This window comes from Cokeromyces recurvatus (genome assembly GCF_025118155.1).
Source record: "Cokeromyces recurvatus strain NRRL 2243 chromosome Unknown BX663scaffold_9, whole genome shotgun sequence".
Classification (NCBI taxonomy): Eukaryota; Fungi; Mucoromycota; class Mucoromycetes; order Mucorales; family Mucoraceae; genus Cokeromyces; species Cokeromyces recurvatus.
Genome location: NW_026251395.1, coordinates 579,251 through 601,880, shown reverse-complemented (window position 1 = coordinate 601,880; position 22,630 = coordinate 579,251). Strand labels below are relative to the sequence as shown.

General features: G+C 30.2%; 9 protein-coding genes across 9 annotated transcripts; 5 read left to right on the top strand and 4 right to left on the bottom strand.

Annotated features, from left to right (window-relative positions):
* Window positions 1-4,941: 4,941 nt before the first annotated feature.
* BX663DRAFT_432531 (uncharacterized protein) lies at window positions 4,942-5,160 on the top strand (the record flags this gene model as incomplete). Its single annotated transcript, XM_051522941.1, has 1 exon — window positions 4,942-5,160. A coding segment is annotated over one exon (219 nt), but the record flags the coding sequence as incomplete, so codon positions are not given.
* Window positions 5,104-5,412, bottom strand: BX663DRAFT_506118 (uncharacterized protein). The gene is made up of 2 exons (XM_051527152.1): window positions 5,243-5,412; window positions 5,104-5,196 (listed from the first exon to the last, which is right to left on the bottom strand). The coding sequence occupies exons 1-2, from the start codon at window positions 5,376-5,378 to the stop codon at window positions 5,162-5,164; spliced, it is 171 nt and encodes a 56-aa protein (XP_051383997.1). The 5' UTR covers window positions 5,379-5,412; the 3' UTR covers window positions 5,104-5,161.
* A 3,980-nt stretch (window positions 5,413-9,392) lies between these two features.
* Window positions 9,393-9,670, bottom strand: BX663DRAFT_506113 (uncharacterized protein; the record flags this gene model as incomplete). The annotated part of the gene is made up of 1 exon (XM_051527151.1): window positions 9,393-9,670. A coding segment is annotated over exon 1 (206 nt), but the record flags the coding sequence as incomplete, so codon positions are not given.
* Window positions 9,671-9,926: 256 nt separating this feature from the next.
* BX663DRAFT_560350 (uncharacterized protein) lies at window positions 9,927-13,373 on the top strand. The gene is made up of 4 exons (XM_051531888.1): window positions 9,927-10,277; window positions 10,371-11,733; window positions 11,814-13,213; window positions 13,268-13,373. Exons 1-4 carry the CDS (start codon window positions 9,987-9,989, stop codon window positions 13,355-13,357), a joined length of 3,144 nt encoding a protein of 1,047 aa, XP_051383995.1. The 5' UTR covers window positions 9,927-9,986; the 3' UTR covers window positions 13,358-13,373.
* On the bottom strand, window positions 13,374-14,387 carry BX663DRAFT_506102 (vacuolar protein sorting 55). Its single transcript, XM_051527150.1, has 8 exons — window positions 14,335-14,387; window positions 14,110-14,179; window positions 14,024-14,046; window positions 13,871-13,958; window positions 13,744-13,799; window positions 13,653-13,684; window positions 13,511-13,568; window positions 13,374-13,451 (listed from the first exon to the last, which is right to left on the bottom strand). The coding sequence occupies exons 1-8, from the start codon at window positions 14,351-14,353 to the stop codon at window positions 13,405-13,407; spliced, it is 393 nt and encodes a 130-aa protein (XP_051383994.1). The 5' UTR covers window positions 14,354-14,387; the 3' UTR covers window positions 13,374-13,404.
* A 1,525-nt stretch (window positions 14,388-15,912) lies between these two features.
* On the top strand, window positions 15,913-17,175 carry BX663DRAFT_506099 (uncharacterized protein). Its single transcript, XM_051527149.1, has 5 exons — window positions 15,913-16,259; window positions 16,329-16,451; window positions 16,538-16,582; window positions 16,681-16,969; window positions 17,034-17,175. Exons 1-5 carry the CDS (start codon window positions 16,098-16,100, stop codon window positions 17,072-17,074), a joined length of 660 nt encoding a protein of 219 aa, XP_051383993.1. The 5' UTR covers window positions 15,913-16,097; the 3' UTR covers window positions 17,075-17,175.
* Window positions 17,176-17,182: 7 nt separating this feature from the next.
* On the bottom strand, window positions 17,183-18,246 carry BX663DRAFT_542306 (60S ribosomal protein L18-B; the record flags this gene model as incomplete). Its single annotated transcript, XM_051530809.1, has 3 exons — window positions 17,183-17,747; window positions 17,837-17,923; window positions 18,133-18,246. 3 exons carry the CDS (start codon window positions 18,244-18,246, stop codon window positions 17,292-17,294), a joined length of 657 nt encoding a protein of 218 aa, XP_051383992.1. The 3' UTR covers window positions 17,183-17,291.
* Window positions 18,247-18,373: 127 nt separating this feature from the next.
* On the top strand, window positions 18,374-19,833 carry BX663DRAFT_352525 (chromosome segregation protein Spc25-domain-containing protein). Its single transcript, XM_051522174.1, has 6 exons — window positions 18,374-18,581; window positions 18,639-18,704; window positions 18,773-19,018; window positions 19,074-19,175; window positions 19,235-19,591; window positions 19,651-19,833. Exons 1-5 carry the CDS (start codon window positions 18,410-18,412, stop codon window positions 19,348-19,350), a joined length of 702 nt encoding a protein of 233 aa, XP_051383991.1. The 5' UTR covers window positions 18,374-18,409; the 3' UTR covers window positions 19,351-19,591; window positions 19,651-19,833.
* Window positions 19,834-19,919: 86 nt separating this feature from the next.
* On the top strand, window positions 19,920-22,626 carry BX663DRAFT_506084 (uncharacterized protein). Its single transcript, XM_051527148.1, has 8 exons — window positions 19,920-20,194; window positions 20,351-21,289; window positions 21,385-21,584; window positions 21,674-21,783; window positions 21,840-22,077; window positions 22,148-22,222; window positions 22,301-22,365; window positions 22,430-22,626. The coding sequence occupies exons 1-8, from the start codon at window positions 20,015-20,017 to the stop codon at window positions 22,507-22,509; spliced, it is 1,887 nt and encodes a 628-aa protein (XP_051383990.1). The 5' UTR covers window positions 19,920-20,014; the 3' UTR covers window positions 22,510-22,626.
* Window positions 22,627-22,630: the final 4 nt, after the last annotated feature.

Genomic DNA, 22,630 nt, shown 5'->3' with positions numbered 1-22,630 from the left:
TCTGGCATCCAAAGACTTGCACTTTCAAGTCGCTATGTTGATTGGATGCTAGAAAGAGAATGTTGGACGGGGCAAATAATTCTTGGAGGTCAGATTCTGCTTGAAATGAACTCTTGTCCACTACTTGGGTTGTAATTTTATGCTGGTATTGTCTAAATAGATTTGTCACATTGGTACCATTGAATGTTCATTCACTGTCGTTGTTGCTGTCCTCGTTGCCTCTGGTATTGTCTTGATTTGTTGAGGGTAAAGGTGTGTGATATTACTTGTAAAATATCAAATAAAATTAATAAAAAGACAAAAAAAAAAAAGTCAATGAGAGCGAACAATGGTTCTAAAGTCAATCATTTTTATTTATGAATTTAAATTGATGAATATTTATAAGAATTGTTAAAGAGGTCTGAGATAAGATATGAATAAGAAAAAAATGTTAGTTACGACCAAATAAGATATGTTAAAGATAGATAATGAAGTGTTAGAAGTTTTAATATTGTTTGATGGAGTGGATCAAGAGAGTTTCAGGGGAATCTAGATAGAATCCCTTGACCCGCTTGTTTAATCAAGGAACATGACATTATAAGTCAGCTTATGACAATATGTATTATTATTTTTTTAGAAAGGAAACAAAGTGCACATTACCGCTATTGAAAGTGTCTATTCTCTCAAAAGGGTTACCATGAATAATATTTGCTAATTGGTTATAACAAAAGCTAACTGCATGCGTCCATTTCATACAATGATTAGTCATCTTATCAGCTTAATTATAGCACATCGTATTTAGATTGATTTCTGTCATATTGTTTGGATCAAACATATTTCATATGCTTGTCAGAAAAGAAAAAAAAAGAAAGGTTTATATAGTCATTACCGAAGAGTATATGTGTATATATGTACAGGTAATGGGCTACTTATTATGTTTGTTTACTTTCTCTTAGAGAGCATAGCAGAAATATCAAACACACTTAAATTCTTTGGCACGTTAAATTTACATTATTATTAGGTATATCAAATACATCTTCTTTAAAGTACTCTTGCTGTAGCGTTCTCTTTCTTTCTTTCTTTTATGTACACTGTATTTCAGTAATGGTATTAAAGTCGTTTAACAATTAAATATGCAGATTCTTTTTTTTTATAATCCTAATGATGTTAATATACTCATACTTCTTTTCAGTAGAAATCTAGTGCAAAGTAATGCTCGTTATCATAATAAAGAAAGAAAGAAGAAGATTAATAAGGGACATTAGAACATCATTTACCTTCGTTTGCTGATGACTGTCATTGAGAAATAGGTCGCTTGAGAAAAGAATCAAAAATTGTTTCTACATTCGATATAGCTTGCTTAAAATATCCACCCCCCATTTTGAAGTAGTTTCACTAGAACCAAAAAAAAACCTTTCATTATTAAATCATTTAAAAGCTTTAAATGAATGGGATTTCAAAAAAAAAAAAGAAATATGTATACATAAAAGAAATATAAGTTTTCTATTAAGTACTCAATATCTTTAATATTTAGTACTCATCTTAGTTAATTTAAAAAAATAATAATTTGATTGTAAAGGAAGAAAAATAATCATGATAGTTTCTCTGATAAGATATTAGTTAATAGTTTACATAGTCACTACTACACCACATTTTATATTTCCTCTATTTTTTATGTTATAACTTCTCTACTTGTTTTTATACTTCTTAAAGTCAATTTAGAGCAAAAAGGTATTTTATTATACAAACAATAGTTAATATATTTTCTTAGAGAAAAAAGAAAAAGCACAAGATTATTAAAAGACGCGTAAGAAAAGAGATATTTATTTATTGTATTTTATTTTCATTTTTATTTCATATAAAAAAAGTGAATCCCCAATTCGTCAACAGTAAAAATAATAATATTTACTGCAGTCCAAAGGTGGCCGCGTGGAGGCTAGGATTCGTTGCACCTTCTTTGTTCTTGTATTTTTTATTTTTACTAGGAGGTTAGAAAAAACCCATAGCTAGCACAATATGTAACGCCCTCTGAATCAACAAGACACCCTATCTTGCCCTCCTTGAATTAGGAGGACATTGTAGGGTATCTTGTTGATTCAGAGGGCGTTACATAAGTGGTAACTATGAGAAAAAGAATTTCCTCCTAGGGCAGGGAAGAAGAAGAAGAATAAAATAGTATTATTTAATGACTTACCTACAAAAGAAATAGTAATAATAAAGAAGAAAAAGAAGAAAAAATAACTTTGAATATCTACTTTTTTATAAGAATAAGGAGGTTGTTGTTGTAAATTACAGTCACAATCATATGAAATCGATAAGAATATGTGTTACCCCACATTTAATACAGTTACATTATTTAATTTTCTTCCTTTCTTATAAAAAGTAACAATGTGTAGAATAGTAAAATGTTGTCAATTTTATATCTTCTTTATGACTATATAAAATGTGTTTATGTTAAAGAAAAGAAAAGAAAAGTAAATAAGATAAATGTCTTTTCTTTTTACTTTTTTGTTTATATTCTCATCAACTTTCTTTTTCCTATTTAGGCAACTAATTTGCATTTCATTTGTACAAAATACTACTATTTCCCCACAAAGGGGTATTTGATAAGCCTAGTCTCCCTGATGTTGTGCTTAAAATCATTCTTTATAAGAATTGTTAAAGAGGTCTAAGATAAGATGTGAATCAGAAAAGTGTTAGTTAACGACCGAATACAATATGTTACAGTTAATGAAGTGTTAGAAGCTTTTAATATTATTTGATAAAGTAAATTACGACAGTTTCAAGGGAATCTAGATAAAATTTCTTGAATAATAATACTATGTTCTACTTGTTTAAATAAGAAATATAACATTATAAGGTTAGCTCACGACACCCTTTTCCTCACTTCAGAATTAACAGTATGAACTACATTGAACAATACAATAAAGTACGCACTTCCATGATGTTATTAAAATCTTTAACAGAATCAAAAAAAAAAAAAAAAAGGATTCACAAACGAATTGGTAGCGTTGAAATATAACGGCAAAAGGCACCTTTCCCTTTACAAACACATATTGTTTGTTGCTGAAAGTCTGTACATGTAAAAAAGTATTATCTAGATATCAGAAGACATAGTGTTAGTTACAAGTGAACTGCGCCGGTAATATGAAGACTTACCATATATTTATAGACAATATTTACACATAATACTTTATTATACTAGTATTCATGTATCTAAATCATACTTCTATTAATATCACTCACCATGCAAAAACAACATATAAACTATACAGAGTTTTCACATACTCGTCTTTTCTGTTTTCTCTTTCCTTATCTTTTGCACTTAAAAAAAAAAAGGATTATCAAAAAGTGTATTGATAAGGAAAATAAGAATTAGTTAATTGTGAGATTTAATTTGATCTTTAAGACTACAAACAAGGAAGGAAGATGCGTGAACATAACTTCTTTGTTTTTGAACTCTGTACATACCTCATTTGCAATATTATCAATCATATTTGCATACTCTTGCACAACAGAACTTCCAAGTCTTTTCTTATTTTTATTCTATCAACAATGAGTAAATGTTAGAGAAGTTTTTTTTTTTTGGAGGAGGTATTCACAAATTGTAACATGTCTAGAGGAGGTTATGATTCTTGAATGTTAAACAGGTTTAAATAATCTTACCTGCTGTACCACCATCAGCCTGTAATTCTATTATTATCCTTTCTTGTTTTATTAGATCGTGCTCATGAAGACAGTTGTTGGCTTTACAACTGTAAGAAACAAGAACACGTTCTACTAGTGACCTTGATTTTAATCTGATACCCATTTGCTTCAGCAAGCTTACCCCCCCAACTTCTTTTATATGTTCAGTCCCATTTGATTTGTGTGCATAGCCGATTATACAACAGTTTTCTTTTTTTTTTTAGGACTGTCGATTTTATTAAGTTTTAAAGTTAAATTTGGACCTACTTATGAATTCATTCTTGGACTTGGATTACATATAGTTTTCGAAATCGAGACATTTCGCTTTCATCACTATTCGTATCAAGTGTCCTTTTTAATGTCTAGGGCATCCAAAAGACTGACCGTTGGTGATTTGAGCCACTTTCCTAAACTGCTTACATTTTTCTTCGTCAAATTAATTGGAGTTCTTCTGTAACAACGCTAGTATATCTTTCATTTTGACTTTCCGGCACTCATAAACCTCTGGGTTTATTGGATCACATGGAAGGTACACTGAATTTATGAACTCAATTGCTTGAACACAGTTAACTACACAAATTAAGATCGAATATTTCTGCTTTAAAAAGAAATAAAAGTTAAGCTTTTACCAAGAAGAGAACGATTGCTATCTTCATTTACTATAACAACAGACTCCAATCCTCTTTTGCTAGTATAATCTTATCTTTTAATGACGGAAAGGCTAGCTATTGATCTTGAAATCCGAAATAATTATAGACTCCATCGGATCTTCCATATAACAGATTTCTAAGTCTTCTAAATTATCAACCATTTGAGTGCACTTTTTGACATTTTCGTCATTGTAGGGTGCACAATGAAGCATATAGCGTGCCTGCTCTCTAGTTATGATGGCCATATAACAATTGTAAAAAAAAAAAAATGTGAAGGAGACCAACATACACACAACAGAAAAAAAATTACTTTATTTACAGCTAAAGAAAATAGGTTGGACCATAAAAAAAAGTGGGCCATTTCAAGAAAAAATGAAAAAAAACAAAACAGTGTACCTCCCAAAGAACTTCGACAACTGTTACAAAAATGTAAGGATCATATATAACAAAAAAAAATGAACTAAAGGTGGTGAACCTGATTAATTTAATGCAGGAATTTGAACACCTATTCATTAGAGAAGCGGCTATGAAGGTAGAACTTTCAAAGTTAAAAGTCGTAAGCAAGATCAAAAAAAATGAAACAAAACGACAAACAATTCTGACCAAGTAGGTATCCCTGATACCCAAAGAGCACAAGGGCCGAAAATTGATACTTGAGGACATACATACTGTCTTTATTTTTGAAATGTTAGCTAATGAACCAACCATAACAGTTGAAGCTGTCACAGATCAATTTTGCCGAAAAAAAAAAAAAAAAAAAAAAAAAAAAAAAAAAAAAAAAAAACAGTCTAGTATCATAGAAGGGTTTAAGTTAGCAATAAATAGTGAGTGCATTAACATATAAATTATCGAATAGTAAGAAGCATCGTACATAATGAAAGATGGCAGTAGTTTCTTATTAAATGTATGTTCACATCATTTGTATTTTCCTCTAAATAATCCATATAATGAGACAAATTCACTGAAGGAGCAATTACCCTTTATATTCTTTATGATGAAGTCAATGCTCATCCAAGAGCAATATATAATCGACAAGAATCTCAAAACAATAATGACCTTCATTAATATTGCACTAAAAGACTGTATCTAACAGTATTGTTACGTTTTACAAGTGATGTCAAATGGCAACCTTTTTTTGTTTTCATGATAGACTTCAAGAATACGTTTCTTGTATCAAGTGACATTATACCATCCGTAGATACGATATGGAGGAGTAAAGGATTTATCTTTATGGAAAATTTTATAATTAAAAAAAAATAAGGTTCCTTTGCAAAGGCTGAGATATTTCAACAACTTCTTTTCGATGAATCGGTCAAACCTCCCTTCAGTCCTTACTACTCAATACCCAAAGAAAATTTTCCTTGGAGAAAATTATGTTAAAAAAAAAACACTAAAGTTAGTTTATTTCCAGTTTAAATAATGGATATTTATGATGGCAAGGCTTGAAACAACTTCAAGTTATACCCTAAAGATGAACAGTCTTTTGTACAGCAATAAGATTATGAATGCTCATTATGAATGTTGGCTAGTTTTAGTCTTATTCTGACAATGTACATTCTAGTGATGCTGGATTTATTTAACCATATAGAATTTACCTTGAGAGGAAAGAAATCTTAGAAAAAAATATACAATAATCTTTTTAATATTTATACACTGTGCTATTATAGTCTTTCACCACTTTTTTATATACGCTTAATTATTAAATATTATTAGAGAATCAACTTTATTATAGAACACGATTTTATTAAATTATTTTTTTTTTTTCATTTTTATTGATATTATAAAAAAAGATGCTTTTCTTAGTTCTCAAATCTCTTTAAAAGAGACTTGATACTAACAGGATTAACCACGAGAAGGTGAAAGCATATCTAATCCCAAAAATAATATTACAACCCATACACAAATTGATACGGGCTGTAATTTTTCTTCTCCCTCTAAATTTCTACTTGAAAGATAAACGTCCAATTTCAACTAGTAGACACTTGGCAAAGTACCAACCTGGCCCAAGCCTTGCTAGAAGAAAAAGATAGGATTCCTCACTTCCTACCCCAATAAAAAATACAGTTGGATGTAAGTTTTACTGGAAGCCGGGCTAAACATTCTGACCTGTAGCGTGGCGAAGTGGAAGGAATCCAGATATATAAAGTGCACGACCTGACTATTGTTTACCTGAGAATGTCCCTTCTTTGACCCCTAGCATCTACTTTTGACTTAACAGTAAATACAAGTTGGGATTCTTCACCTAAATGAATAGATGAAAAAACCACGGTCAGAAACGTAAGCTGTGCATCCTTATCTATTTTTATTTTATAAACAGCAACTAGATAAAAATAAAAAGAAGGAAAAACCTCCAAAAAGAAAAACAGAAAAACTAAACCTTGAGATAAGCCCTTTCAATGGTGCAGACAAAGAGTACGCTAATCTCCCTAAAAAAGGAACAGGTTTACAATTTCCAACCCCAAGTATCCTTTTTATTTCCCTCCTCCTTTGGAAATAAATCAAACTTGAGCAGTCAAAATTCGATAAGGTCCCATCAATTATCTAAGGTTGCAATAACCCAAGGTGAAGGCGGATATGCATGTAGTAACCAAAAGAGAGTCTAGGCCCTCTCCTTTAGCCATGTTATAAACGGACAGTTCTACAAACTCAAGTAAGCCAAGCTATGTGACTTGAGCACACTTCATAACCCTGACAATGTCTACCCATAGTTTCAAGTAAAAATAAAGAAGAATAGGAAAAATAAAAAAAAGCTAAAGAAAAGAAAAGAGAAAAAAAGGGAAAAAAAACGAAAAATGTACTTTTTTTTTATAGTAAAATTCAGGAGAAAAAAAATAAACGAAAAGAAGGAGAAGTTATTAAAGTTTAATTTTAGCATATTTTTTTTGTTTTTAATTCACTTTGCGTTAAATCTTCTCTCCTGCCTTTCTCCTTTTCTTTTTTTTTCTCTTTTCTTTTTAATACTTTAGAGATAAGTTTTGCCTTTTATTTGAATGTAGTAAAGCATTACTGTCTTCTTTGAAAGTAAGCAAGAAAGTAAGAAAGTAAGAAGTGTGTTTACTTTTTTTATATGTATAAATATTCATGTGAATATATTGAGCATTCTTGTAAAGTAATTAAGCCAAAACTAGTTAAATGCAGTTACACGAAAGAGCATGATGTTCATACATTCTCCAAAAGAATAAGAGTAGATAAGCTATCAATAATATAAAAAATGTCATTTTATATAACAGTTTTATTTTTACTTTTAGACACACACATAATCTAGACGCTTTTTGTTTCTTACAATTTTACAAAATGTTCCCTTTTAGCTTTGTTGTGGAATGCTTTTTTTTTTTGGCAGTTTATGCATTTTAAATAGTTAGGTTGTACGCTTTCTTATTACTGTATTATGGTAATTGAGCTCTTTTTTATGATGATCATGATAACAAGGCTAGCCTTGTGAATGGATGTGTTATCAAGCATCAGATACTTATCATTCATAGTAGCTACATCAAGCGTAGTAAGGACTTGCTCTATGGATTCCAAAAAAAGTCGTTACTAGTTGTGCCTTTTCTTTTTTTACAGCTAGCATATCATCAGTTTGTTGTTGCTGTAGTGATATTTTCCTTTCGTGAAAGAGTAATAAAACCATCTTTGCAAATGGCATCTAGGTTACTGACGTTTGGTACTTTTTATTTCAACTTTGATTTTGCAAGGTGTTCCTATCCTATTTTACACCAACCATAAGAGAGGTGCATATTTCTATTGAATCTAGCCTTATCAATAAACACACAATGATTCATAAAATCTATTTTTTTTATGAATCTAGAAGTTTACTATATCATAAACAGATATTTTCTAAACAAGCATAATGTATTTATATGATTTGCCTCCTCCCCCTTTTTTTTTCAAATTAGTGTGGGTATTCTCTTGTAAGGCTTGTAGTATGGGTAGAGTTGGACTAGATGATTGAATTATTAGAAACTAGAGTATTCTTGGTCGCCATCAAGAGATGATATTGAAAGCTGCTTGTTATCGTATTTGTTCCATAATCAGTTTCTAAAAAAGATAGCAGATTGATAAAGTTCTACAGGCGGAGATAAGGAAACAGGGTCTGAAATTGATTGTGAAAGCGTAGGTAGTAGATTTGTCGTCTAGATCACGTACCTTAGGAGTTGTTGAGTAGTATGAAAATCTGCAAATAATACCTATATCGTTTATTTTCGAAAATTTCATAATGTATGTTTCAGAAATAAAGATGATTAATTATTAAATACTGGCTATTCACATATACATATATATGTATATAGTAAAGACAATTTTACTCGATCTCTTTATTAGACATTCTTATTCAAGTTACGCTTTGCTAGGCTACTATGGAAGTCATTAAGATTATGAACCATAGCTTAATCACTGATACATACAGCGTCTAATACCGAATGCACATATTACATAATATGAATTGTTTTTATCCTTCTTGTTAACTAAAGATTTACAAATTCTAGCTTGATAATTTAGTTAACTATTTTTCTGATAGTTAACGTTCTTATGTATCATGAAATTATATTTGTATACAACTACTAGTGGTTGTTAAGTTTATGTAAGTATATCTATTTACTGGTACTTTTTGTCTGTGTAAAATGCTAAAGGGCCATGAGATTCTGTACATATGTGATTAATATTCTATTTTGTTATGAATAAAAGCTAGAATTTAACAGTTAGGAGTTTACTCTTCAGGAACTGTCATCAAGACTAAGAATTATTGGCCCAAAGCATTATTCATCATTAGTGCCAATCCGAACGTATGTTATTGTTTGCATTCATATAAACGTATATAGTAGCTTATAAGAGATAATCATCTTGTTACTCTAATAACATTGTTCATATTGTAGTTCTCCTTTGGCAAATAGTTTTAAATAATAAACTTCATACTATATTGAATTAGCAAAAAAAAGATTGTTTTTTTTTATTTATTATTTAATTAGGCAATAAATATTACTACAATAGGGCCTAAATACAAGTCTTTTATAACTTAATTATCAAGACATATCTAACGTGACAAAAGCTCTTTTTTTTTATTATCAAATAATGGTATATATTTAATAAAACTATAAATAGATACATGTTTCTAACGCCAGACAGGACAAAAGTTTACAAGTGTGAAGAAAGAAAGAAAAATGAACTAAACTTATAAAATACATATAGAAAAAGGCTTCTAAATATTCTCTAAGAGTGGTTAAGACATTACGATGAGGGCTTACCGATAAAAATAGAAGAGAAATTAAAGAAAAAAAAAAGGGGGAAGATTTGAAAGACAGAGTTAACAAAATGTAATCATGAAGAATACTGTCATTCATTGTTATGATTAACCATGAAAAAAAAAAGGTAGAATTCCCAAGCAAAACGTCTCTATAGAAATTCTTTTAGGAGAAACCAAGGAACAATATATGTTTTCATTTCTTTTTTTAAGAAGAATGATAAAGGAGTCAAGAAATTGCCCAAATTTGATGAAATATATTAAAATTGACTGGACAAGCTTTAAATGCTACTCTAATTTCAAAGTCCGATAATACATACACATATGAATATAAAAAAAACTAATTTATAAATCTATTTCATTGCTACAAACTACAGCTACATTTTTTTTCTTTCTTTCTTTCTTCTTTATATATTGCTTGTACTACAAGTAGTATGGTAACTTCCAACAAATTGCTGTCAGAGCTACTTGCTGAATGGACAAGCGCCATTATTGAAATTAACCTTACTCAAGTTCGTTTACTTTTAAAACAAGAGCCTGAATTGTTATGGACTCCTATACCCCACACATTGGATGACATTAATCATCTACAAACAAAATTAACACAAATAAAGCATCTCGGTTCATCCTTTTATCCTCTTAGTGCTATTCAATTTATTTGTCTTTATCATCGAGAGGATAGTCAGGAAATAAAAAAATCAGAATTATTAACCTATTTAGTCAAGGTAAGAAAATTGTATTATACACGTTTTTCTTTTCTTTTCTTTTCTTTTCTTTTTTTTTTTTTTTTTTTTTTTGGAAACTGACATGATGAAAAGCGATCTTCTTTACATGATCTCAATACTCAATTTTGGGGAGAGTGCAATAATTCAACTTTACATTTAGTTTGCTTTCTAGAGTATGTACCCATGATTCGATTATTAATTGAAAGAGGTGTATCTATTACACCTGTTAATGATCTTGGCTTTGAACCGAAGAATGTCACATCATCACAAACAATTCTTGATCATCTACATCGACCATCAGAAAAGCAAAAACTATCACAAACAACGATTAGGCCTAACTATAGTACACCAGATCAATTTCAGTTACTTCGAAATTTAGCAGAAGAATCAGCCTCCTCTAGTAATAGTAGTAACAATATTGTAGTAACTTCAAACAACGATTATAAAAATAAAAAATTATTAGATATTACCTTGGACCGACAAAAGTCAGACGGCCGTTTTTTCCGAAAGGGGAGGGTTAAGGAGACACAAAAAAAAGTACTTTTGACAGAAGAAGTCGTAGTTGGATTAGGAAAGCAAAAAAGACAACTGGAGGTGGCTCAACTAGTTAAAAAATCCGCTGTCAAAAATAACCCCTTATTTAAAAAGTTGGAGAAAAAGAAAAGTATGTCTGCACTTGTGCCTCATCCTACTACTAATACCTCAGTTGTCAATCATGAAAGTACACCTATTATCAGCCAATCTGAGCAAAACTTACTATCGTCATGTAATAAAAAGGAAACAGAAGAAGAAGAAGACCAGTCAGCGGGAAGGTCTAGGATTACTACTGAAGTTGACCTTCTTCAAGAAACTAACAAGGATACAAACATATCTGAACCATTTCCTAATAGTCGAGAGTCATCATCCATTTGTAACAAATTAAATCATGAAGAAATGAACAAAGACAATATGTTATTACTTACTGAGGATGATGACTTGCAGCAAAGCATAACTACCATAGACAATTTATACCCCAATAATAAGATTATTAATGATCCAATTGCAAAAGAGCTTACACTAGAAGAACAACATGGTAAAGAGGAAGCAGCAGTAGTAATAGAAGAAGAAGAAAAAGAAGGAGTAGAAATAGAAACAGAAGCAGAAATAGAAAAAAAAGGAAAAGAAGAGGAAGAGGAGAAGAAAGAGGAAGAGGAGAAAGAGGAAGAGGAGAAAGAGGAAGAGGAGAAAGAGGAAGAGGAGAAAGAGGAAGAAGAAGACGAGGAAGAAGAAGAAGAAGAGGAAGAAGAAACAGTCACAATTCAATATGCTACTCGCTTAGTTTTACCTACTTATAAAACTGCTATTATTTTGAACAGTAGTAGTGATGAGAAACTGTCCGAACAACAAAACAACCTTAAAGATAGAAATAAAACAAAGCAACTTTCAAATGATTCTGGTATAGAATTTGAAGAAAAAGGTATTGAGTAATAATATAAATATATCATAATGCTTAACTAATTATCCTTTTTTTTTTTTTTTTTTTTTTTTTTTTTTTAGCAATAGAGGATAATACGACATCATCAGCTACTGAAGTACAGTTATGCTCACCCGTACGTCCACCAAAATCTATATTACGTGAAAATGAAAATAACCCTAATATCTCGCAAAAATCAAGTAATGATGAAGGTCCTAAAAAACGAAAAGATGCGAAACGAATGAGTGGCAGTCAGAAAGCTTCCTGGACAATGAGTCTAAGTTCTTGGGCAGCTATTCTGGATAAAGAATTTAAGTTGGAGGAAGTTGAACATGAGGAAAAGGAACAGCAACAACAAGGATCAACATCATCTTCAACTATATCCTCTATTACATCAGTGGCAAGTTTTTCATCAAAAGTATTGGATGAATTTATAGAAGAAGGAAAGCAGCAAAATAAGTATGATTTTGATTTAGATGAAAAGCAAGAGATGCAGAATTCAGATGGAATTTTTAATAATAGCCATGAAACTAGTGTACTTTCATTAGAATCTGCTTTAAAAATCGAAAATAGGAAAGAGGAAGACCAGAAAAAGAAGACGTTAAATGACATACCGCAAATTGGAGAAATATCCATGATACATTCTTCAAAATCATTGATTCAGCGTAAATCAATTTCAGCTTCTCTTCCTCGTGTATCTAGTACTATCTATTTAAGACAACAACAACAACAACAACAACAACAAAACTTTAATACCATGTCTGCCGCATCTGCACCTTCTACTCTTTCCTATAATAATACGAATAGGCCTCCAACGGTTAAAATGAAAGCCATGTCAACAAGTCGTGGTAAACTCTATTTACATGTGAATGGAGTTCAAGATATATTACTCCCTATACCAAAAGAACGCGCTTATGTACGTTGCGTAGTAAGCGATGGCCGATTTGAATATATGTCACGATACGAGATTCTAACACAAAACATTCAATTCGATTATGAATGTGTTATTGATACCCATCCCGATATGATCATTACTATTTCACTTCATGTTCGACCTGATTATGTTATGAAGAAGTCACGTCATTATTATAAAGGCAGCAATCATATTATACCATTTTTCTTTTCTCGCTTTCTTTCCTTATCTAATACTTTTATATCCTATCATAATAATGAAAAAGGGAAAAAGAAGAAGAAGAAGAAGAGGATGATGAAAGAGGAATGTTTATCGACTTATGTTAATAAAGAAGACGGGGCAATTGGACAAGCAAGATTTGCCTTGGCTCATATGATACCTGCCTGCATAGAGACACCTTATCCTGCAGGCTTTCACTGTTTCAATGCTTGGTATTCAAAGTCATTATGTCAACGAGCAAAGATGATAAAAAAGAAACGATTACATAATGTTGAAAATGATGTTTTAAAAGTAGTAGGGAATTTTGATGTTGAAATGTTATATTTACCTATTCCCAACAATAGTAAAGAGGTAACGATATAAAATATATCATGAATTACTTATTCACAAATGTCTATTATGTAGTCTTCCATTGCTATGCCTCGCAGTTTACGTGAATGTAAAGGATTTATTATTCAACAGCTTCATACTTCATCATCTCTTGAACAAGAATAATGGATAAAATAAACGCTATTTATCATATTTTATTTATATTGTGGATATCAAAAGCTATCGTCTTGATGAGCAAAAAAATGTGTATATGTAATAACTAATAATAATAACAGCGTTAGTTCTCTAACAGTAATTCAATCATATAAATTACGTTACTTGTTCCATAAACTAATAGACCACCAGCGATACTCATTATCATAGCAGGAACTGTAATCTAAAAAATAATAATAATAAAAAAAAAAAAAAAAAAAAAAAAAAAAAATTAAAATAAATAAATAAAAAAGGAACGTAAACTTACAACTTCAGCATGAGCCAAAACAAGAGGTAAACCTAATACATATAAAAGTTAATAATAGATAGATACAATCAGATACTTTATAAATACGTACAAAAGCCAGTTACAATAAAAATGCCTGTTATGAAATGACCTGCATCAATAATACCACTATATTTGAATATGTACATGTTAATCATTTTATTACATATAAATAAATATATGCCAAGCTTGTTATTTACCTATTATAATAACCCGACATAACATCATCTTCACCTGCACATCTTGTACATAATGCATTAGGTAGAGGAGCTAATATATATGTAGCAACTTGTAGAAAAAAAAAAGAATTTAGATCTCTAGAATAATAACAATAAAAAGAACTTCATACTTACCAACTAATAAAGGCCACCAATTACTATCGCATAAAATGACACAAGTTATTTCAATTAGAAGCACAACTGAAATTGAGTCAACTTACTAATAAAGTGCACAAGATAAAATGACTAATAAAAATCCTATAGCTAATACAAAAGCTAACGAAATGATACTAATTGACAAAAATTAGGATTCCATAACAGAGTTAATTATTAAAAATTAGCAACTTTTTTTCTTCTTTCTTTTTTGTTTAATAATAATAACTTACGCTAATATATACTATTAATAAAGGATTATCATAATTCACAACATGTAATTTATAACTTACTTCTTAAACCTGCTGCCATATTATTATTAAATACAAAACAAAATAGACAAAAGTTATTTTCTATTTTTTTTTTTTTTTTTTTTTTTTTTTGAATTAAAATAACGATAAGATATCATAATAATTATTCAGCACCGCTGCTAGCTACTATAACTCACATGTAAAATATTTGCTGGTGCTGCATAATAATAATTAGTGGAGAAAAACTAAGATTTCGAATTATCAACTTTTTGGTATCTATGAATTCACTGCTATTATTATGATGTTACTCATCCTTCTTGGCCATTACTATTTCCCTTATCATTAAGACTTTAAATACTAAACATTGGATTCTATGTTACTATCATGGAATAAGGTATTTCTATAATCTCTTTGACAATGTATCTTTGAGATCACTATTATTCCTTCTATTATATGAATAATACTAGCTACTGATTGGTTCATCTATAGATACTACAATCATATATGTCTCCTTCACTAGTTAGACACAATCCATATTATTTAACAAATTCGATGTGATTGTAGAGAGAAAAGGTAACTATAAAGTAACAAAAAGGGGGGGAATGTATCGTTTTCTTTTTTTTTCCCTTTAAATATAAGTTACAAATCCTTAATTCATAATTCTTAAGCCTGAGATCAAAAAAAAACTTACGGTTTCAAGGTCCCTAAAGATCCTAAGGTCTTACGATTTATCTCACAACATGTGTGGGATATTCAGTGATACTTATGATGAGTTCAACTATAAATAGGCTAGTTTAGGTACAAATAAAATACTCTGTCTTCATCTTTATACAAGACTTAGTCATCTTTGCAGTCTATATGTCTTTTTTATAACATATATGACTCTTTATTACTCGTCAAAGTTCATCCTATCACTTGTCTTGTAAAAATAGTATAAATAATTCTCTTCATTTTCTTGATACAATTTCTGTATAATATGACGCGTCATTTCGTACATACTGTTAGTACTTAAACCCAGATGAAAACGGTTATAGTTGAAGCATACTTTAAAAAATAGTTTTATATTGAGAAAATATAAAAGAAGAGAAAATATAAAAAGACTCCGTTTTTTTTTGTCATTCTCATATTATTATTATTTACTTTCTTATATGTTTACTCTACCATGTAGCAGCATTTCAATTCTTCTCTTCCTCCCCCCCTGAATGATTATAGCGGCGCTTGTTGTTAAACGCTGTAAACGGCTTGTTAATAACTACTGCTACTACTACTGCTGCTGCTACTGCTGATCCACTGGAAGTAACAGGCCATTCTATGGATGTACTACTCTCTTGTAACCCTAGAATGCGTATTCCATTTTCCTTCTAGAGTGGCATTTTCTTCCTTTGTTGAATGGAGGACGATTGCATTTTCAAATTCCGAAAATCTAGTAAAAAAAAAAAAAAAAAAAAAAAAAAGCCATGAAGTTTATAATTATAGAAAATACCAATAAAAAAAAAGATAAAAGAGTACAAATTCTCTACATACATGTACTCGTTCCTTCTTCTTTTTTTTTAAAAAAAAAATAAAATAAAATAAACAAAGTAAAAAAATCTATTGTTAGACTTGATATTCGCTGTTGTCAAAAAAAAAAAAAAAAGTACGTAGTTATAGATCTTTAATGACGCGTATAAATGGTCACATTTAGATGGCTTATAAACTCGAAACTAAGAAAAAAAAAATGCGCATTTAGCACTTTTAAAACCCTCGCTTAAAAGTCCTTTTTTTTTTTCTTTTCTTCTCCTTCACATTACTATATACATATAAAAATGTCAGCTGAAGACGTTCTTAACGATGAACTTATGGTTCTTGAAGAAGAAACTATGAAAGTTGCTGAGCAAGTTCAAGCTTATCAACGTAAATTGATGACTCCTATTTGGGAAAAGCGTCGTGAAATGGTTAAGAAAATTCCTGGTTTCTGGGGACAAGTGGTAATATATGCATATACATAAAAAAAAAAATAAAAATAAAAATAAACTTGTTTGTAATTATTTTTGTAGCTTGGTAATTCACCCTTGTTTGGTGTTGATCCTTCTGAAAATGATGTTGAAGCTTTAGAAAATTTGGTTGATTTCCATGTTGAATATGATCATGAAAAGCCTGATTATCGTAAGGTTTCAGCTGTAAGTTTTACTTTTTTTTTTTATATATATAAATTTATATGCATTTTGAGAAACTAAAAAAACAAAATAAAATATTCTCTCAATAGACTTTCAAGAAGAATGATATCTTCAAAAATGAAACTTTAACCAAGGTAAAAATAGGACAAATTCATATAATAATAAATAAATAAAAAAAAAAAAAAAAAAAAAAAAAAAGAGAAATAGCACATTTTAATAATCAACTTTGTAGGAATATTCAATTGATCCTGAAAGTGACGGCTCTGTTATTTCCAAGACTACTATTGAATATCATGAAAGTAAGGCTCCCAACAAGAAGCGTAAGGCAGCTGACGAAGACGATGATGATGATGATTTTGCTGTTTCTTTCCTTGAATGGTTCAGTGATGACGATGTTCGTCCTGGTATCATTCTTAGTGAAGATATCTTCCCTAATGCTATTGAATATTTCCAAGGTCCTGAAGACGATGATGAAGATGAAGATGAAGAAATTGAACTTGGTTCTGAAGATGAGTCTGAAGGTAATTTAAAATGAAGCATAAATTAGAGGTTTTATCATTTATAATACTAAATTACACAATTTAGAAGAGGAAGAAAAGCCCAAGAAGAAAAAGTCAAAGAAATAAATTCCTAAACATCTATAACGCTTCTCTTTTTTTTTCTTTTTCCTTCTCCCTTTTATACGTACATTAATAAATCACCCTTTTTTTTTATATGTATATAAAAATGTATATAAATTGTGAACTTTGTCAGTTTTATTGTATATGTCACATAATAATTTGGCTGTCAATTTATTTATGCTTATTATGCAATGCATATGATTATTTTCCTCTCTAGTTCAACTTAAACCTTGAAACCACGAGAAGCACGCTTACCACGAGCACGTTCGAACTTACGACCCTTAGAACGAACATAGGGCTTCTTGTTCTTGTGAGGACCGAAACCAAAGTGCTTGACGGCTTCACGGCTGTTCTTGGCACCACGGATGAGGATAGTGTTGGAACCAGTAGGGGCGCGGAGAGCCAATTGATCCAAAGTCAAGACTTCACCACCAGCCTTCAAGATACGAGCCTTAGCGGTCTTGGTGAAACGAAGGGCAGCAACAGAGAGCTTGGGAAGATCAAGAAGACGAGAGTCATCGGTAACAGTACCGACAACAACAACAGTCTTACCTTCCTTGTTGTTCTTGACAATACGAGAGACAGTAACAGGAGGACGGTTGATACGAGACATAAAGAGACGCTTCAAGACGACCTTGTTGAAGTTGGCATCAGTACGACGAGCAAGGAAACGGTAAAGCTATTCAATAGTTTTAATTAGTTTGTTTATTTTTTTTTTTGGGGAAATCATGCCAATTGACTTTGTATTTTATTTTATTTTATTTTTACCTTAACCAACAAAGCCAAGTAGACGTTGTCAGACTTGGGAGCTGTACGGTTGGTGTTCTTGACGTGGTGTTTCTTCAAGTCAATACCCTACAATTTGTTATTAGTTTCCCTATTCAATGTCCAATTATATATACACAATTCAACAACAACAACAATTAAATTTCGAATGGGAAGAGTGACAAAAACAAAATAGTGGTAACTGACAACACACTCTATCTTTGCTTCAAATATCGAAATGAATCCATCCTAACCCCATCCATCCATTATTTGTTGTTGTTGTAGAAGCTATAATTTACCATTGTGATATAAGTTTTGACAGCTAAAGTAAAGAGGGATCTTTCAAACTTAGCCTTTCTCAAACTGAGTGTATTCACCACATAATGCCCACCCACAATCATACAACAACTCATCTCACTTTCTGTTTCGTACCGGACTTTACTGAAGGTACGATTTACCAAAAATGGAAATAACAGTCTCGAGCCTTTCTTTAAAGTTGCAATCAATTCTAATTGTTGTTGTTGTTTATTTTATTTTATTTTTTTTTTTTATTTAAACATATCCCCTACTTACAATATGAATATTACAATTAACAGTGATGAATTTCAACTTATTCACTCAACTATTGAAGAAAGCATGGACGCAATAAAAACAATTGAGAAAAACTTTGTTACATTTATAAGAAAGGATCAAAATTCAATAGCTTCACTACATCAAAGAGTAGAAAGGGATTTAACTAAACTAGCAGGTACATGGACAGATAACAAGTTTATTATTGCTACAGGATTTCTAATTATATATAAAGAACAAAGAAAAAAGTTAAAATTAGAAATAGAACGTACATCATTACATATTGCAGAATACGAACAAAGTAAAAAAAAAAAAAAAAAAATCTTTAATACAAGTCGGTTATCTTACTAACAAATAATATCAATTTAGAGGCACCTGATATAAAGGACAACAATTTACCCATCTATATACAACAACTTAAATTAAAATCAGATGCTCTAATTCAACACAATCACACATTAGAATCGAAACGAGATCAATTAATAGCCACTTTACACAAAAAAAGAGAAGAAATTGAGCAAAATAAATTAAACCAAGAGCAACAAGCACAACTAGTAAGTGCTGAACTAGATGCAGATATACAATGTACTCAATTAGATATTGTTAATACAGGAGGTAAAATGAAATTAAATGATACAAACATCTGTACTCACTTTCTATTTATTTATAGAGGATGAAATTAAGCTTATATTTAGATATATTAATAATGAATATCCTAAAAGACTATATTGCTGTACAATCAAATTCAATGAATCAAGTGGCTTATATTCAGGTAATATAAAGAAGTAAGCTTTATGCATATTTTATATGGTTAATGCCGTTTATTATTAGTGACACAATGTGAGCCACAGATACCAACAGTTCAATCACTTTTAGACACACTAAATAAGAATCGTGATCTATATGCTTTCATTAGACGTATAAGAGCAGCATTTAAAGAACTGTAAAAGAAAATTTTTCAATAAAATGCGAGTTTGAAGAGCTCCTAAATTGAGAAAAATTCTGTATCTATCTTGAGGAAAATCGAAGAACTATTTACATGTCTTGGGGGTTTTTTTTTTCTCTTTCTTTTTCTATTTTTTTTTTCACCCAAAAAGAAAATGATAATGGTAACAAATGTTTATGTGGAAAATCTAACGTGATCTTTCTCACTTTCACTCTTGAAGACGGCCGCTAGTAATAAAAAAGGCAAGTATTTAAAAAATGGTGAAAAGTCTTTATATTCATGATATAGAAATCAAAATAAGCTTAGAAAGTCTATAAGAAGCGGGAGAGATCAAACTGAATCTTCCACTTATCTGCCTGTCGTTGATTTAGAAAAGTCAACAAAAATAAATGCAATTAAAAAAGGCTCTCTTTTTTCACAGTCACCTTATTTTGATGAAAAAATAAAAAATAAAAAGTAAAAAAAAATAAAATAAAATAAATAAAATAAACCTGTATCTTGCAACTTGAACGTTCAGTTCCTTAATTATTCGCCATGTCGGATCAACCTATAAAACGCAGAAAGGTTTTTATTATTATTATTATTATTATTATTAACCGAGCTTTAACAGCTACTTTCTTTTTATTGGGACTGTTTACTTATTCTATCCGTTGATCATTTTATAGATGCGTCCTAATAATGCTATTGCTATTGAAAGAGCAAAAGTAGAATCGATGATTAAAGAGCAACAAGAAGCCAAGAAAAGAGAAGAAAATGAAAAAAGTAAATCAGATAAAAGAGAAATTAAAAAAGGAAGAAATCCAAAAAGGCAACTAAAGAACAAAAGAAGAACAAAAAAGATAGCAGTAAAAAGGGAACTGAATCGATAGAATTAAAAGAGAATAAAAAAAGGAAAAGAGTTGATGATATTCAGAAAGTAAAAAAAAAGAAAAAGAAAGAAAGAAAAATCTTAAAGAAGGGCTTTTTGTAAAATAGAAATAATATTCACATCTTTTTCATAGATAGCAAAAATACCAAAGACGTCTTTACCTACACCTAAAGTATATAGTTCCGATTCAGAGGATACAGAATATGAAAGACGAATCTCTTCATTAGCTCAAAAAAAATCATACATAAATGAAATGTCTGCTTCGGATTCTGATGAGACAGATGTTGAAAAGCGATCATCTAATTCAAAACAAAAAGAAATGCATGTTCAAAACACACTGTCTGCATCGGATTCTGATGAAACTGATAAAGATATTCCAATGAATAAAAAATATACCCCATCCAAAAAAGTGTCCTCTGTCCAGCCATTGTCCGATTCAGATTCTGATGAAACAGATCGTGAATCAAAGGCACCAGCAAATATTAAGAAGGTTATGAATAAATCAAAGGCCGAAATAAGTTCTTCAGAACAATCGTCATCATCTAGCGATGAATCAGATTCAGATGTGGTAAATGATAAGGCAGTGTTGAATAGACAGTATAAACAAAGGGGACAAACAGCCTCACGTATTAAACCTAGAACATCAGAATATATTCATGATTCTTCTGACCCTTCTTCCTATTCTTCTTCATCAAGTGATGAATCAGATTCAAACAATAATGAGGAAAACTTTACAAAACTTAGGGGATATATTAGGAAACGAAATCATCTAACTTCGAATCGTATCTCTTTTAGAGCTAAACGCGAAATTGATCCTAGCAAATCAGCTGCTATCAATTATGCTACTCGACTTTCTGATGCATTCGTAACTAACGTCAATCCAGATTATTTTGTTTCGGATTCTGACTCAGAAACAGATTCTGGAGAGGATTATGATAGAAGAGAATATCCTCCATGGCAACGCACTTTAAGCTGGAATACAAAACCAGATGAGATAAAATGGCCAAAGCAAAGAAAGTTTGGCTACTCTGACAAGCTGAAATTAGAAAAACGTATTAAAAAAATATGTAGAGTAAGTGTACAGAAACTAGAATTTTTTTTTTTTTTTTTTTTTTTTTTTTTTTTTTTTTTTTTTTAGTTTTATGTTTATTTTAATATTCTTTAAAGCGTGAAAATATATCATTCTCTGAAGCTTGTGAAATATTTTCAAGTAGTCATCGTAAGGAATATTTACGATTTTTTCAAAAAATTGGAAAAGCCTTTCCAAATCGTTCTCTTGCTTCAATAGCAAAGCAGTGCAAAGAGATGTATCATACGAAAAGAAATAACGCTCCCTGGACACCAGAGGAAATCAAAAAATTAGAAGAGTAAAGAAAAGAGAGAGAGAGAATTCTGATAGATAAAACTTATTTAATGCATTCTTTTTTTTTTTAAAAAAAAAAAAAAAAAAAAATAGACTATTAAAGATTCATGGCAACAATGCAGTACTTTTATCTGAATATATGGATCGATCACCAAAAAACATTAATGATTTTCTCTTTGGACATGGACATGCAACTAAAAAATGTAATTTTATTTTATTTATTTATTTATTATAGGATTAATAATTCCTTTCTTTTTAGTGGCAAAACGTTGGTCTCGAGAAGAAGATGAATTACTTGCAAAAGCAGTAGTAAACAAAAAAAATGTGCAAGATGGAAAGGTATCCTTTCTCTCTATTGTACCGCTTTTTAAGGGAGAAAGGTCTCAAAAGCAAATATATGCAAGATATTATACAATCCGTCACCTTATTCAACCTGATGGAACATTGGCTAAAAGCAGAAATGCAACACCATATGAAGAGTTAAGATATTTAAAATCGTAAGTGTATAAAGAATTAAACTTTGCTAGTTACTTTTTTACTTACAAAATAAAATAAAATAAAATAAAGACTTTTACAACAAGTAGAGAAACATAATTTAATAGAGGAATCACAACTAGATTTTACAAAAGATAGAGGTTTTGTGTAAGTATAATGCTGAAATTAAAAAAAAAAAAAAAAAAAAAAAAAAAAAGATTTGAAAATGTTAACTTTTGTTACTAGGCACAGGCTTTTTTATGTAAAGAATCGAGCTAATATTAAAGGATTCGAAAAGATGAAAATTAAAGGTAAAAAAAAAAAAAGAAAGAAAAAAAAACTTCCGTATATATACTTACTTTTTTTTTAATAAAGATATTTTAACTATATTGATTGAGAAACAAAACAAGATAATTCAATCAAGGAAAGAAGAAGGTTTATTGGAATCTGAATAAAGAGATGAAATACACAGATTACTGGTCGTGTAACTCATCTTTCATCTAAAATATAACTTTAAATCGGTACTTTATTATACCATAGTTTAATAAATAAAAAATACATTTCCTTTCTTTTTTT